Consider the following 15,557-nt stretch of genomic DNA (forward strand, 5'->3'; position numbering starts at 1 on the left):
TTGTTACCTGTCTTCTTTCCTGTCTAGTTAGACACAGACGAAGCAGAATAAAATCGTAACAGCATCTCTCTTGGATAAATTGAGAAATTTCTAAGGATTATGAAGCTAGTTAGCAAGAGATAAAAGCAAGGTTTTATCGAATATTCACTCCCATTTAAAGCAGCTAGACTGTCTCTTCAAGGTTACAAAGTTTGAATATCAAGCAGGAAAGGGTTAAGCCTGGATAACCTTAGTCAGGATGAAAAAGATTCATGAAAGGAAAGGAAGGAACAACAATTCAAGAAACAAAAATCAGAAAACGGATGAAAAGCTCACCAACACACGTCCTGTTGTCGGCCGTCAGCCGATACCCGTCGTTACACCTACAGGTGTAGGAGCCGATGGTATTATTACACACTGCGTTCTCACTGCAGTCGTCTGTTGCACGGTCACATTCGTTGATGTCTGTGGTCGAAGAATTCAAGATGGTGTAAAAAAGGTCTTCCACGCATTTTTCACAGCTACATTAGCTATTCATAGGCCTTATTTAGACAGCAACCAAAAGACTCAACCAAACAAACATGGGGTGTTTTTTTCAGAGGGCATGATATCAACGCTGAAAATGTGACTGGTCTCAGGTGTATCACAAAGCTTGTTTGTTTGTTTGTTTGTTGTTGTTGTTTTCGTGCGTGTGATGCTTGTCTGATGGGATGGTATTTTCTCGGGAAAGATCAGACCAGATTTGTGACCATAATACATCTGTGTACATCGCCTCATAATTCTGAAAACTAGATAAATAAATACTATTTAAGCAAAGTCCAGCAAAGTACCGCAATTCTTTAGCGTGCATGTCTCTCTAACACCAAAAGAGTACACTTGGCAAGGATGGCAAGGATGATTTTTTTTCTCTCGGCAAAACTTACGACATTAACACTTTGCTCTGTCAAAAATTAAATTCTGCACTGGTTTTTTCCTTTTATAAAATCTTTCTTTTACGCATGCCCTATCTACGTTACTAAGCATATTCTTTTACTTGTTAACTGTGTTCACCACAGACTGTTACTGGTAGACTGTTATTAGAATACCGTGCTCGTAATGGTTGATCAAAAAATATATGTGCATATAGTGCAAACTGTACACTCACCGATGCAGTCTTTCATGTTAGGAGTCAACTCATATCCGCCCCGGCAGCTGCACGTGTACGAGCCCAAAGTGTTACCGCAGATCTGTTCACACTCGTCAAGACCTTCGGCACACTCATCCAAGTCTAAAGACATGGAGCAACAACAAGTGTGAAAGAATTCGGTGAATACTGGTCCTTATGTGCAGTTTTATAGTAAAAGGGATATGGATGCCTTTGCCATTATTGGGATGATCCTAGGCTGTACTTGAGGGCTACCAACATGCAAACATCAGGTGCTGTGACGTTCCAATGAGTAATCAGGGAAATAATTGTGTGTTTGATATAATTATACATCCAATGTTTGATATAATTATACATCCAAGTTGTCAAAAATGATGCTTAAAATCTATGATGCATTCAAATGCATTAAGAGGTATTTAGTTCCTAATCTAGAAGACTTGACAGCTCTAATATTTCCTCATCGTCGTTTGGCTTCTCCTTTTCACTTTTCTTCTTTTTGATCATGACCACTATTCCCTTTATTTCTTCTTCTCCTCCCTCATATCACCTTCCTTTCCCTCTTCCAAATCTCCTTATCTACATTCACAAACTATTCAATTTTGTCAGTCGTTGCTTTAAAAATGAGCATGATGAACTGAACTACGTAGCCCACATGTATATTAGAAGATAAACCTATCAAACTATATGTTAACAAAGCTAACATCAAACAAAGTGGAATTTCTTTGGACACCAAAAGAGAACCGCGACTACATTACCTACTCCAATCTAGCTTCTGGACTCTTTTAACTAACGGGAGCGGGAATCCAATGTAGGCGACAAGCCGTAAGAGGGTTTAACACGACAGGACTGCGATAGGACGAGAACTACCAAGGTAAAAGGGACGGAAGCTAGACTACATCACCTACCCCAGCACTGGTATCCATCTCCGGCAAGATTCGGAGGGCACGAGGAGCAGGCAGGGGTGACACTCGGGGCCGGATAGTCGATGCAAGTGACGCCCGGGTAGCAAGGGTTCAGCTCACAAGAATCAAAGTCATTGTTGCACCGCTGACCAGTCCAGCCCTGGGCGCAGTCGCACTGGGCGATCTGGATCAGGCCAAATAAATAAATAAATAAATAAATAGTGACCATTACACGGAGGTGAGAAGAAATAAACCACATTCTTGATTTTTTTTTCTTTGAATAAAAACACGAACGACATTGCTCGCACAAACTTACATTTTACTGGTAGCAGAAGTGTCCCGTTGCTTCAAAGTTTGACTCTTTCCTCTATTCCATTTTGTTACCTTTCTGTCCTTAATGTTTTCGTAAGTGATCTGACCTTTACCTTGAACGAGTTACTAGAATACTTAAGATATCACAGTCACACAGCCTACCTCGCTCATCACAAAGCTCTGTTCATGTAATGTTTACAGCCAAAATAAAACAAAATGAAATAATATAAAAGATGAGAAAACGAAGAGATATCTTACGGCAAATTTGTCGTTGTTGAGGTTGTAGCCTTCGGTCAAGGTGGTGAAGTCACACGTTCCGTTGTTTTCACAGTGGCAGAGGACGATAAGCAGCTGGAGGAATCGGGATACCACGCCATCACTGGCCAGGATACCAATCGAGATCTGGCTGAGTCCCGACGGTTGGTATGTGAACACACCGGCTGTGAGTAGTAGTAGTAGTAGTAGTAGTAGGGCAGAGACGTTGTGTATTGTAAGAATACTAACCAACATGATATTGCACAACTGACAACTGAAAGTTGTTGTTGGTGTCATTTTACAGATCAATTTGAGTCTTTAGTTTTGGTTTTTGCTTTCTGGAATTTTTGTTTTTACCATTAACTTCGTCAATTCGAACGCCCCAAAATACTGACATAGAGAAAAAAAAATCAAGCTATTTTGTCCAGTTGTAACCAATTAACTGTGTAACGAATTGTTCTTATCCTCTGTCCCTGCACTATCATGCAGTTCCTATAGAAAGCACGTGATCATGCCAAACCAATCAGAAGAGTGTCTGTAGCCACCTATTTCTCGTTCCACATCTTGCCTTCAGCACTGCGTTCCTATGCTGGTGAAAACTTTTGTATTATCGATACTTACTCAAGGGATCGATAGTTGCTTCTGGAGGCACATCTCCCTGCAGACTGTACTCGATAGTATCGCCGTTCGCGTCTTCCCCCGAAGCCTGGAACATGTAGGTCTTGTTCACGATCAAGTTGAGAACGCCGTTCACGTTGATGGCAGGGACATCTGCGTCGCTGCTGATCTCCGTGATGTTGTTGAGGATCGGCGGGAAATTCTCTGAATATTTCAGAAGTGGATGAAGAGCAATATGCAATCATATAAAGAAAACAGATTGTCGCTTGTAAACATCATTTCTTCTGCCTTTATGTGAAAATCACAACATGTTCATCTAAAACTGATTAAAACAAAACAACTAGGACCTACTGAGTTTTAGAAAATGGGCTTTAGAATCTCAGCAATCTGATTGGTAAATCATCATGCATTGATTTTCACTGATCCACACTGAGCCATGCGTCCGTTAAAATCCGAACACATGGTTCAAGCCTTATATAGTATTGTAGGTGTACCGGATGCATGATGGTAATAAAAAAAAAAAGGTTGAATTTCATGACTTCACGGGCCCACTTTATAAAACGAATGATGCACAGGTCCATTTTATCGATCACTGAGAATTTGATGCTCTTGTTTAATTTTGGAGACAGTCTAAAATCCACTCGCCGTGCTTGTGGGTTTGAACAGTTCTAAAGTTAAACTCGCGCATTCAATTCTCACCGATCCACTCTGTCCTGTGCATCATTTGTATATACTGTATCACTCTATTGTGAACTCACCGAGGTCCTGCGCCTCCTGTTCCCGCGCGTTCCCGATCATGATGGTGTTCTCGCCAATTGTGACGTCATTAGTGGCGAGCGCATCGTAGATGCATGCATCGAACAGGTGGTTTTGGCTCGCGGAGCACGACGCCTTGGCTTGGCTGTAGAATCCCGGGTTGCTCAGGGCAACGCTTTGGTTCAGCGACTCGATGAACAAGGGCGTGAAGCTTGTCGGGTTGTACGTTGCCCACGTCTCGTTCGACCCATAGGTGAAGAGCGACGTGCTTGAGTTGACGCGCCCTGTTAGTGAAAAAAGGGGAGGAGATGTATTACACTTATGAATATGTATATATGCAAATTAATTGCATTCATAATCCAATGAATTCGCTAGAGAAATCTCACGTAAAGGGAAAAAAAATCTGGGGAGGCAGAGATCGTATACATGGCGCTAGAGAAATTGAATAGGTTCTGGACGATTCCTCTTACAAGTTCGGTGGTGATGCAACCGTGTCATTATCTGTTGTCACAATTGGAATGATGTGTGTGGTGTTGATTACCAGAAATCACCTCCTTTGCATTGTAACACACGTTTTATTCGTTCTGGTTGATGTGCAAATTATAAACATAATTTTATATCGAAAGAAAATCATATGTACTCTGATGAAAAGACATACATTTTGGAGGGAAAATCATATGATAATAATCATACGATAACAAAACTACAAAAAGAAAAAAGCAGAGATGGACATCATCCAAAAAACGATGATTTTGTAAAAATGAAAAACGAACAGTGTTGCAATAACATGCATGCTTACACTAACCTCACACGGACAATATTCAACACATTACTTACATAGTTCACCATACGTATAAAGTTCTTCGTCAGTGAGTGACATGGCGTTTGGAACAACCGTGCCATTGGGGTTCACTATGTCGTCGGTGGGGTCGCCATTCCAGATTCCTGCAGGTTGAAAATGTAAAACAATACAAAATAATGCACCAATCAAACATGGATATTACTTCTTAGATGAATATGGCGAACATGAATATTACTTTTTTATATTTCTGCTGATGCAATTTTGTATCAATTTATCCATTCTTGCTTTGCTTCATGCTTCGAGAAATGCTGAATAAATGACATCATTTTGAAAGAAAAACTAAAAAAAGAATACATCAACCTAATCAACACATCAAGATTCAGAAAGGTCCTTAGGCAGTTTGCATTCGGCTTGCACACCATCAGATTCATGTAGAGAAATGAATGTTGGTAATCACGTTTTACCAGCTATTTACAGTAGGCCTAATGATCTTTTAACACGAATTCAGATACCTGTGAAATGAATCTATTGAACGTTCGGTTCGATATAATTGTTTGAGGCACTATCATGACCACTGCGATGACTTGCGTATCAATAAAATGCCGTTTATAGGCCCTTATATACTTTTTTTCGTCGTGCGAGTGTTTGTAAGAATTCTTACATTCTTTACATCCTTTGCAAACTAGACTTTGTATTACCTTTCATTTCAATATTTGAAAAACTATCTATTCGTCCTCATCACAGACCCAGCCAATTGTGGTTGTGTCTCTCTGTTTATCCCCAAATTGGTTTGGACAATATCGTCGAAATTGTTGTTGATGTCGGGGGGGGGGGGGGGGGAGACATAATTCTTACCGTACAGTCCTGTCGTTCTGTTCACATAGGCCTCAGACTTCGAGAAGGCGAAGTCTAACATTCTCAGGTTTAGGCCCACGTTCAGCGACACGTCGTTCGCACTCGACAAGTCTTCACGAAATGTCGCGATGAAGCGGGCGCCCGTGGTGTTCGTTTCGCTGGCGTCGTAGCGCAAGTCAAACAACGGATCCCCCGAAACGAACGGCGCTGTAAGGTGAATGTAAGATACGACAACACATGAGTCATATATCGTTATTTCAGTGCACATTGCAGATACTTTCTAATGGTAAAAGTATTCATGTATGCTTCACAACCATGCATTCTCTAATTAGTAGTTCGAAGAACTGATAACGATAATACAAATGTTTTCTGATGTATCATCTAGACAAGCCAAGTTGAAAATGCAACGTGCTTTTTCTTTTTTTTTCTTTAGATAGTACTATGACACATGAAAATATCATTTTTAAAGAAATTAATCCCCATAAAACATTCAAAGTAAAAGTAGAAATCTAAAAGGTACTGCTGTACTAAGGTTGAGATAAAAAATAAGTCCTTGAATATTCATTTCTGGTTGGCTGATATCTGACTCACGATTGATTTTCTGACGTGACATTTAATTGCGTCTTTTCTGTGCAACAGGGCGCAGATGATAATTATAATAACTATATTTTACGAAAAAAATGTCGAATCTTAACATTGAAAATATATCAATCTGTTGGTTTGTATGACAACATTACTCACAAGCCAGCAGATCATTGGCAAGAAACTCCTCAGTTCCGTTAATGATGATCGTCAAATTGGCGCGCTCAGAATTGAGCACGAACTCGACCTGAAGCAGACGATACAAGAAGCACAAAATCAGGGAACAATCGACAAAGATATTGTCTTCACTACGGTGTTAGGCTTGATACAACCTGGCGTTTCCAACTATTTGCAATAATGTCCATACAGAATATTGTATGCATGGTATTATGGAACTATAGTAATACCACAAACGAAGTTATGTTTTTCCCCTTTTTACCGCATTACCATGAATGAGATATGCATAGCAAAGTAGAAAAGAAATGGAAATACAGTGGATAGATATAAATGATTATATTATATAGTTCATCCGTTTCTCTTTTTTTTGTATTCGATGCTTATAGCAGGATGTATCAACAAAACACAAGACGGAGTCGTTATCTTATCACAGGATCTTAGGAATCTATTTATTTTTTTCATTTCACATATGGTTTGCAACTTGAATTCATTACTCAAGTAATGAAACAGTATGACCATAATTCAATTGCGGCATCATGAACAAAACTAATTTCTAACTTTGTTGAGCGTCAGTCAATATTGTCAGCGAATCACGAGGCTGGTTCATTACCAGCTTAAGTTGTGGTTGCGTGGTTCATACCTTGGTTACGCCGTACTCGGCCGCGAACCCAGTAAACACAGTACCGGTGTCCGTCACTTGAAGATCGCTGTCAAACGCCTTTCCCGTTCGACCTTGTAACTCGAAGCCCGTGTATGGGATCCGCACCATAGTGTACTCGCCCAGACCGTTAAACGTATAGGAAAAGGAGTCGTGCGTCCGGATATGCGGATCACCTTGGCCCCAGGCTAATTAAGGGAGAAAGTTCAACCTCATTAAATGTTTGGCATCACATAGCACCTTACACATTCCTTAAGGAGGTTAGTGTTTGCACATTTACGTGCCCCTGTGAGCTCACAGAAGTAATGTTTGTGATTTTATTGTCGTTCTTTACGTTTTGCTTTACTGCATTAGTCCCACAAATATTAGCCCTCTCTTGAGGCATTTCAAATATAATCATAAATGATATGATTATTATCTATTTAGCAACAAAACAAGCGATTCAAATCAATTCAAATCAATTTACCCAGAACATTGATTAAGTAACAATCTTAAAATCTCATCAAACAGTTTCTTCGACTTCTAATATGTGCGCCATGAATGCGATTTTTTTTTTTGGAAATTGTGCCTGCTGTGTAGACGTGTATTCAAAATCACTGTTTTCATATCTTACGTTGATAGCAATAACAATTAAGTAACAATAATGATGCTTTTGCTGCTCATGATAATAAAGGCAATGATGGATTCGTAACATGATAATTAATGATTCAATTATTACAGTAACAATAGAATTTTCATCACTGTTGAATCATTTCTATGTTTTTTATTTCTTTTGCTTTGTCTCATTTCCTATGTCTGTACACCAGCTTGTCCTCCACCCTAGGTTGAATAAGAAATTCTGCCAGCTCACCAAGCCCTGGTGGAATGTAGGAGTTACACGATCTTCTGGGACGTCTGTCGTTGTAAAGGTCGCAGAAATATGGGTCGGCCGACTGGCTACAACAGTAGTACCTGGGCAAGACATCGTCGACTGGAGTGGAGAAAACAAACAATCAACGATATCGGTGACATAATAGACCATTTGAGTATTTGGTTACGCTGTAGTCGAACCAATAAACATTTACCCGTATATATCTAATGCAGTATGTGACAACATGATCGAAGTATGGTTAATGAATGGATATATCGTCATTGAAATTGCTAACATACAAACTGCTTGATTATGATTCAACTTAACAAGCTTACTCTCGACCATGAACGGGAAGATAGGGCAGTAGCTATTAGTTTATGGTGTTTTTTCTTTGTTTGTTTCTTTCTGTACCAGGCGTCTATGTAAGGGGACAAATTAAAAGATAATTGAATTCATTTCAATACCGTGGTTTTTTTTAGTGTAATCCGGTAAACAGCGAATACAGATCGATTTAATCTGACCAGCCATGTTCCCCATGCTACCGCGTCTTCAAAGATTCTCTTGCAAGATCAAGGCATATGAAATACATTACTGAGTGTGCTAAAGGAAGGTAACTCACTTCCCCACTGTAGGAAGAGGAACGAGAAGGACCAGGTAGACACAAGCACGCTCTGCATCTGGCTGCTCTCCCACATGGTGTTGTAGCCCACCACCAGACTCTCGTTCCGGTAGTAGACGCAGCGGGAGCCGCTGCCGTCAATTGCAGGGAACACCTGCTGCACGCAACTGTCGCTGTTAGTCAAGGAATCTGGCGTTTGGAGAAGACAGAGATCACGAGTTAAGTCTCAATGCAAGCTATTCGTTTTCAAGATAGCAAATAATATCTCGTCCTGCATTTTGGGAAGAGATCAGTGTTCAGTGATCATTTACAAGTAGATATTGCAGTGGAGTGTTGTCCCATCTCAGTTAAACCCTCCGATGGAAATGTATAGTCATGAAAGTGTTCATTGAATACATGTATATGCGAGGTGTCTTATAATAAAATCAATATAGCGAGTTTAATGGTTTTGACGTATATTTCACTACGACGTTACATTGACTTCATTTTCTTTCTAGTATATAAATGATTATCTATTCTGGAACCATCGTCGTAAACTCACAATGGACCTATAACTGTCTTGGGCATATCCAAGAGTTCGGGACAAAGACACTGGTCTGTTTGTGAAGCACTGCCAACATTTTGGTCAGACTTGACTGCAGAATTAGAAGTCGATAACAACGATAATGGCAACAGCTATGATGGCAATTTTTTGCAGGGTGTGTATAATTGTCTAGGGCAATAGAATAACAAATGTGCTAAGTAGGGTAAATGAAAATACCTGGATACGGGTCAACCTCCGGAAGTCCGAATCCTGAGGTGTAAGGGGTACACTGCTTGAAACGCTCGTCGTTCATAGCCTGCAGTCGAGTACAAGGGCAGGGAAGCACACCCGGTGTGTTTCGGGACAGCGTCCTCGTGTTGTCGTACCAGCTGACGCAGTACTCCGCTGGGTTGATGAAATCATCCGCGTTCCTATCAAGACGGTAGACAAACTTGCCGAGCTCGTTCGATCCCGTCGCGCGCTTCCTCCGGCCCGACGTGTCGGCAATCGGAATATTTCCTTCGAGTTGGTCTGGTCGGAACATCTGGGCTCGCGAATAGCTGTTGTCCGACTGGAGGTCGTAGAACTCGAGGTTTGACCGGAAGCCGATGATAGGGAACTCGTCAGTGGTCAGCTGGCTCTCATCCCACAACAAGGACAATTCTTGGTATTGGAAGAGGGCGAAGCCTCGGATGCCGTCTGTAGTCAGAACAGCTTGGAATGTGTTTGTCTGGGGGAGAAACAGATGAACATTTTGATGCATTTAATCAGCAAAATCGGCGAACGCAGTCAGCGTCAGGATTTACATGCGATCAAATAAATAGAACTGTCTTGTCTCCAGTACAGACACGAACTTCACAAACCGAGGGTTTTTTTTTTTTTCATTTCATACAGACGGCTGTTATAGCCCATTTTTAAGCTGCATTAACTGGTCTTCAATGGGGTCCAGCTGTGAATGCTTGGGGTGGACCACTTCATCGGGTTATGCACCCTGTTCTTAGTTTGCGATGAATGAATTTAATGAGATCTTTTAAATGCGTAGATTTGACTCTCTCATACATGGAGCCTGTGCTATAGAGTTGACGGCATGATAACACATAGCATTGCTCAGTTAAGACTCACTTTGGTTCGAGCCCGCGCTCGAACCCTATCCATTCTACCTGAAGGCACATACGCTACCCACTGAGCCATCTCGCCACTATCTTACTCACCTCGGCTGATTGAGGTATGGTTCCCCATCGTCTAAGGTTTGACCACGTGATAAGCACCGCCCACTTCGCAGAGTAAGTCGTGGTGAGCCTCGTGTCAGCCGTGTCGGCACTATTGATGAATGAGGCAACGCCGCTCAACAGAGTCTGTGCCTGGGTGGACGTATCAGTGTCCTCGTAAATCTGTGGAAAATATAGGAATGTACACATTTTGACAGTTAAACTTTTCAACAAAAGCGACAAGAAGGGATTCGGTTTGAAATATTAGCTGTGTTGGATGGTAGTAGTCGAATTAGTTATAGAAATGATGATATTATTCAAGGACTGAAAAATAAGCTCTACAACATTGATATCATAATGACATCGATATGAAATACTGGCCCGTCAGCGTTTGAATTGCAATGCATTTTTTTTTCATCCTGAAGTAACGAGTCACGTGGTCTGTCACGTGGTACATACCTGGTAGAAAACGTCAGAGTCCGCTTCGCCTGTGTAGGAAGATATTCCGAAGACGGCTACGGCAGGCTGTCCCGACGTGTCCGTGAACGTAGAGGGATGAGAGAACTCGGTCATGTCAGCACTCATTATATTACTGAAGGCCACCATACCCGTGTTAGTGATCTGAAGCGAAATCAAAGAGGAGAAACAAAACAAGGAAAAAAATCGTTGATGAGCTGTCGGGTACTGCTGCAAAGTTGAAACTGACTAGGGGTGACCCAAACACATTCATGAAATGTATACATTAAAACAAAACAAAACAAAACAAAAACGTCTCATTGATAGCAGTACTGGAGAAAATAGGAACTTCATTTGGAACATTATACTCGTCAAAAGTGCTGCCTTATATTCCATGGTAACGTCCATTTTGTCTAACTATTTCTCATGGAGCTTAAACTGATAGAGATCGTATTGAAGAAGAAGGCAACGCATCCCAGATAGTGTATCGATATCTTTTATCTTGTTAAAAAGATTGGAGACTGTCTAAGATTCTTCAGATAATTTTGAAATTCCGGTTCCTGACTGTATTCAAAATTTTCTGGTGAGGAGACCAGTATTCAATGATGGATTCAAAATGGATTTCGATATACTTTTAGAGACAACGCAGTAGCCACAAAACAACATCGAATATGGGATTTCTGAATGCAGGCGTGAAGAAGCGCACTCCGAGACGACGGTGTCCCAGCCAAGCATAATTAGTACCTGCCGCGAGAAACTTGCTAAAGGCGCCACTGACTTACATGAAAGTATCGATAGAGTTGGTCTCCCACGGGGAAAAGTCGACGTCTCTGAAGAGGTATCGATATCACGTATCCATCGATTTTGGTCGCAATCGCAGTGGATATGACATCATCGCCGTATGTCATACCGTAGTCAAAGTAGATTGGTTCTGAGAAAATTAACAGGACGAAATAGAAAAATTGGTGTCACTTTAAAAAAAAAAAGCGTAGGATTTAACGTCAAGGGATGACAGCTAAGAAGCAATCAAGTAAATCTTACAAATACCAAGCAGCGAGTTGCCTTCATCACGTTTACCAAGAGATACTTCCATGATGATAGCAGGTATTTAGAAATGAAATTGAAAGTTTCATAGTTTATGATATGAATAGTTAATTTAAGATGGACAACGGCAAATCCATCTTTACAGATATTTTGTATTATGTTTATATCCTGTTGAACAGGTATTAAATCCTACTGCTTACAGGTTCTATATTTCTGTAGATACGTATAAAAGACAAAAAATCAATATAATTTCTCCGCCAGTCTGAATGTAAACCAATTTTCAGTTAAGTTTCTTACTTAATTAGCTGATTCAGATTCTACCAATTTTCTCACGTCACGTCTTTGTGATACGACTGTCAGTCTTTTTTTTTTTTTGATAGATAAACATGCAGACACAAACTAAGCTGATAAGATGGATTAATGCCATTTATATGAAAGACAAGATGGCGGACGGGAAGCTGTATTGTCTTACCCACGCAGGAAGTGACGCCATCACCGATTAATCCTTCGTTACACGTGCAAATGTATGACCCCTCTGTATTCGTGCAGTTTGCATCCGGGTCACAGATGGCCGTACCAAGAACACATTCGTTGATATCTGGAAAGAAGAAAAGCAAGATAGGCATAAAAAAAAAGAGGACTGCAAGATAATCAGCAACCATGTTCGCAAAACAAGCACTGAAGATATAATCTGTCTTCATTCTTCAGTACCCACTGAAGTACAAAAAAAGGCATAGTAGATATATTTTGTTCCGTGTCTGCTTTTGCTACGTTATGTCGGATGCATTTGAAACTTGAGTTAGACAAGCACTGAGAGATATATGCCTTATCACATTTTCTAGTTCTCCTGCTACTTTTAACTTAACATAAGTGCTTTTCCTGACGATCCTTTTGAAATAATTCATCAACATTGGTTCCTTACCCGAGCATACTGTCCCGTCACCAGAGTAGCCATCGAAGCACGCGCACTGAAAACTTCCAAGTGGCATGTTGAAGCACTCTGCGTTTATGTCGCATGGGGACACTGGCAGAAGACACTCATTCGTTTCTATGGAATCAACAAGCAAAGAGATGAATAAGATTAGAGAGTACATATCAGCATAGAATATTTCTTTTTAAGACCCCTTCAGCCTCTCAATGAGACCCCCAAGTGAGGCGTACATCTAAATCCCATCCTAACCAACGACTTTACTCGAGACTACAATGATGTAAATGACGTGCCTCTTAATCTCAACAACAGTAACAATAACAACAACTAAACCGTCGAAGTCAGAGTGGATACCAATACTAGACCTTAGCAATCAGCAATAATACAGACATAATATCATCATCATGATAACAATGGCAACGATGGTATTATCTGCGTAATGTATGCACTCCAATTGCTGCTTCGCTCCCCAACGTGCCCAATGGGACTTTGAAGCAATCATTTCATCAGCAGTGCTAGGCACCAAGTGAGTGAAAATAAAGGAATGCTTTGCAAAGACATTAGAGTCGGACAGGACTCAACCTCAGGTCTCGAGTGATGAGCACTTTCGTTACACCAGTCTTGCCTTTGATGGGACTCTCAGATATCATTACATAGTGCATTGTGTCATTTTCTTCACTTTCTTGCTGTGTAAAGACTTTATTCCGAATCTTAAAACTCAGCATAATTTCTTGTTGTTGTTGTTGTTGTTTTGTCGTTTTGTTGTTTTTTGTTTGTTGTTGTTGTTGTTGTTGAAGTTGTTGTTGTTGTTCTTCTTCTTCTTCTTCTTCTTCTTCTTCTTCTTCTTCTCAAACTTTAGGTAACTTTCCCAACACAGATAACGATAGGATCCGCAGTAGATCCCTGGTTTTAGCGACAGACAGTAACAAACCTTCACACTGGGGATGGGTCGGGATGAACATCGTGTCGTTGCATGTGATGTCGGCGTTGGCGATTTCCAGGTTGTAGCCGTCGCTGCAGCTGCAGTTCGGACTCGTGCCGTGTTCGTAGGTGTCGGACGAACAGGTGAGGGCGTTGCGGTTTGGGTCGATGTGACACATACCTGCGGAGAGCATTTCATATCCATAACCGTGAGCCAGGTTAGACAGTCAATTATTACTTCAGGTGACATGATGGATGAAGATGAATTCAAAGAGAAATTCGTAGTCCGGAGACATGCAAAGATCGCACTGAAGTTCAAGTACGTTCAGGTAGTATTCAATCAGGGTGACATTTAAGTGTCGTGCTGTGACGAGTGACGCATAGAACCCATTATTCTCAGCTTTATGCTTTAATCCTTTGTGTGCTTAATGAAACAAAAAATGTCATGACATGAAACACACTGTCAAAAGTCCCTATAACAGAAAGGGTGGTATGGAAGTATAGTAACAACGATTGAGATAGTTACATAATTTCGTGTAATTGGATTCTATCAATATTAGCTGATTCAATCAGTGTCTTACGTACTCATTCCAGTTTTCTCTTCTTTTTTCTTATTTTTTGGATCATCTCCCACCATCCTTTAGATTCTTCCAAACTACAAAGCATATCGCAGTGAAAGACTTACGTAGACATTGGGTGCCGTCGGTGAACGTGCCGTTGATACATGTGATCATCAGCGAACCCTGGAGGGTGCTTCCCCGGGTGCAGGCCAGCGTGAGATTTGTACCGTCCCGGTACCTGGACTGCGCCTGGGAGCCGACTGCTAGAATGACCCGTTCGTTGAGTGATGGGAACGGACAGGCACCTGCGATCAATTATAAAGTGGCATCGCGGAGTTAGCTTTTCATTTAAATCTCCATGCTCTAATCTCGTCGATCACCAAATATTCTAACACGTTTTACTCATGAGATGCAAAACTAATAATTTATTCTAGGAATGACTGACGAAGGTTTGGAAGGAATGATGACCATTTCTGAAATGAGGAAGATAAATTATCATTATCAAGGACAGCATCTAAAGCCGTCGATCCCGTCGTTGCTTGGTAACAAGAGTCCAATGCTACCTTGGCTGTCACTAAAACAAATCAATACAGTTCAATGAAATGCTCCAAAATCGACAAGTAAGTCATTACAGTTATGTTTTTAGAATATAGGCCTACCTACCAATTCACTAACTTGTTACCAACATGTAATTGATACAGTGTACATTCTTCATATGACAGACAACATTAAACTTTTCTCTCTATTCGATTATCAATCAATGATAAGAAAAGAAAAAGTCATGTGATGGCGCCCATTAACATCCAATTGGTCGAAAGTGGCGACCGATAAGGACAGACATGCACTCACCAGCACAGTTCGTATCTGATTCATCTTCCCCTTCAAGACAGTCAAAGACACCGTTACATAGCAGGGACTCATCTATGCAGGTTTCATCGTTACACTGGAAAAATCCCGTACCGCATTCTACAATCAGGAAAAAAAAAACATATGAAACGTAGACAGTGAGAGGCGAAGCATACCAAGAATGTCGAAAACAAGATTGTACGCCACCACACGAAGCCCAATGTAACTATGGCGTAATATTATGTAATTCATAATCTAGTAGACAGCCACCTTATTTTAACGTGCCGTAACAATTTATTATATTCCCACAACTGAATATCTCTTTTATGTATTATTTAGCCCACCATATTCTCTCTTTTGTTATGTTAAATTATTTTTTATTGTCTGTATGTCTTACATGAAACATTTATATATTTTATATTACTTATAATGTTTGATGTATATGTATCACTCATAGGCCTTTTTAGGCCGGCCGTCCGTGTGACGGGTGTGATTTTTAATAAAGAATAAACTACTACTACTACTACTACTACTACTACTACTACTACTATAAAGACTAATT

General features: G+C 40.6%; 1 protein-coding gene across 1 annotated transcript in view; it reads right to left on the reverse strand.

The window, feature by feature from the left end:
- LOC139731069 (uncharacterized) overlaps positions 1-15,557 on the reverse strand; it is a 71,275-nt gene that overhangs the window by 22,264 nt on the left and 33,454 nt on the right. The window contains 21 exon segments of the mRNA XM_071641948.1: positions 316-444; positions 1,124-1,246; positions 2,029-2,209; positions 2,596-2,777; positions 3,214-3,414; positions 3,969-4,250; positions 4,804-4,911; positions 5,624-5,830; positions 6,365-6,452; positions 7,023-7,228; positions 7,891-8,010; positions 8,510-8,698; positions 9,270-9,762; positions 10,244-10,423; positions 10,700-10,861; positions 11,479-11,627; positions 12,213-12,338; positions 12,663-12,788; positions 13,600-13,770; positions 14,275-14,454; positions 14,999-15,115. Of these exon segments, the coding sequence (XP_071498049.1) occupies positions 316-444; positions 1,124-1,246; positions 2,029-2,209; positions 2,596-2,777; positions 3,214-3,414; positions 3,969-4,250; positions 4,804-4,911; positions 5,624-5,830; positions 6,365-6,452; positions 7,023-7,228; positions 7,891-8,010; positions 8,510-8,698; positions 9,270-9,762; positions 10,244-10,423; positions 10,700-10,861; positions 11,479-11,627; positions 12,213-12,338; positions 12,663-12,788; positions 13,600-13,770; positions 14,275-14,454; positions 14,999-15,115 (3,720 nt within the window).

The sequence above is a fragment of the Diadema antillarum genome, unplaced genomic scaffold, assembly GCF_040938485.1.
Source record: "Diadema antillarum isolate AM-2024a unplaced genomic scaffold, OU_Dant_1.0 seq00000356_RagTag, whole genome shotgun sequence".
Lineage (NCBI taxonomy): Eukaryota > Metazoa > Echinodermata > Echinoidea > Diadematoida > Diadematidae > Diadema > Diadema antillarum.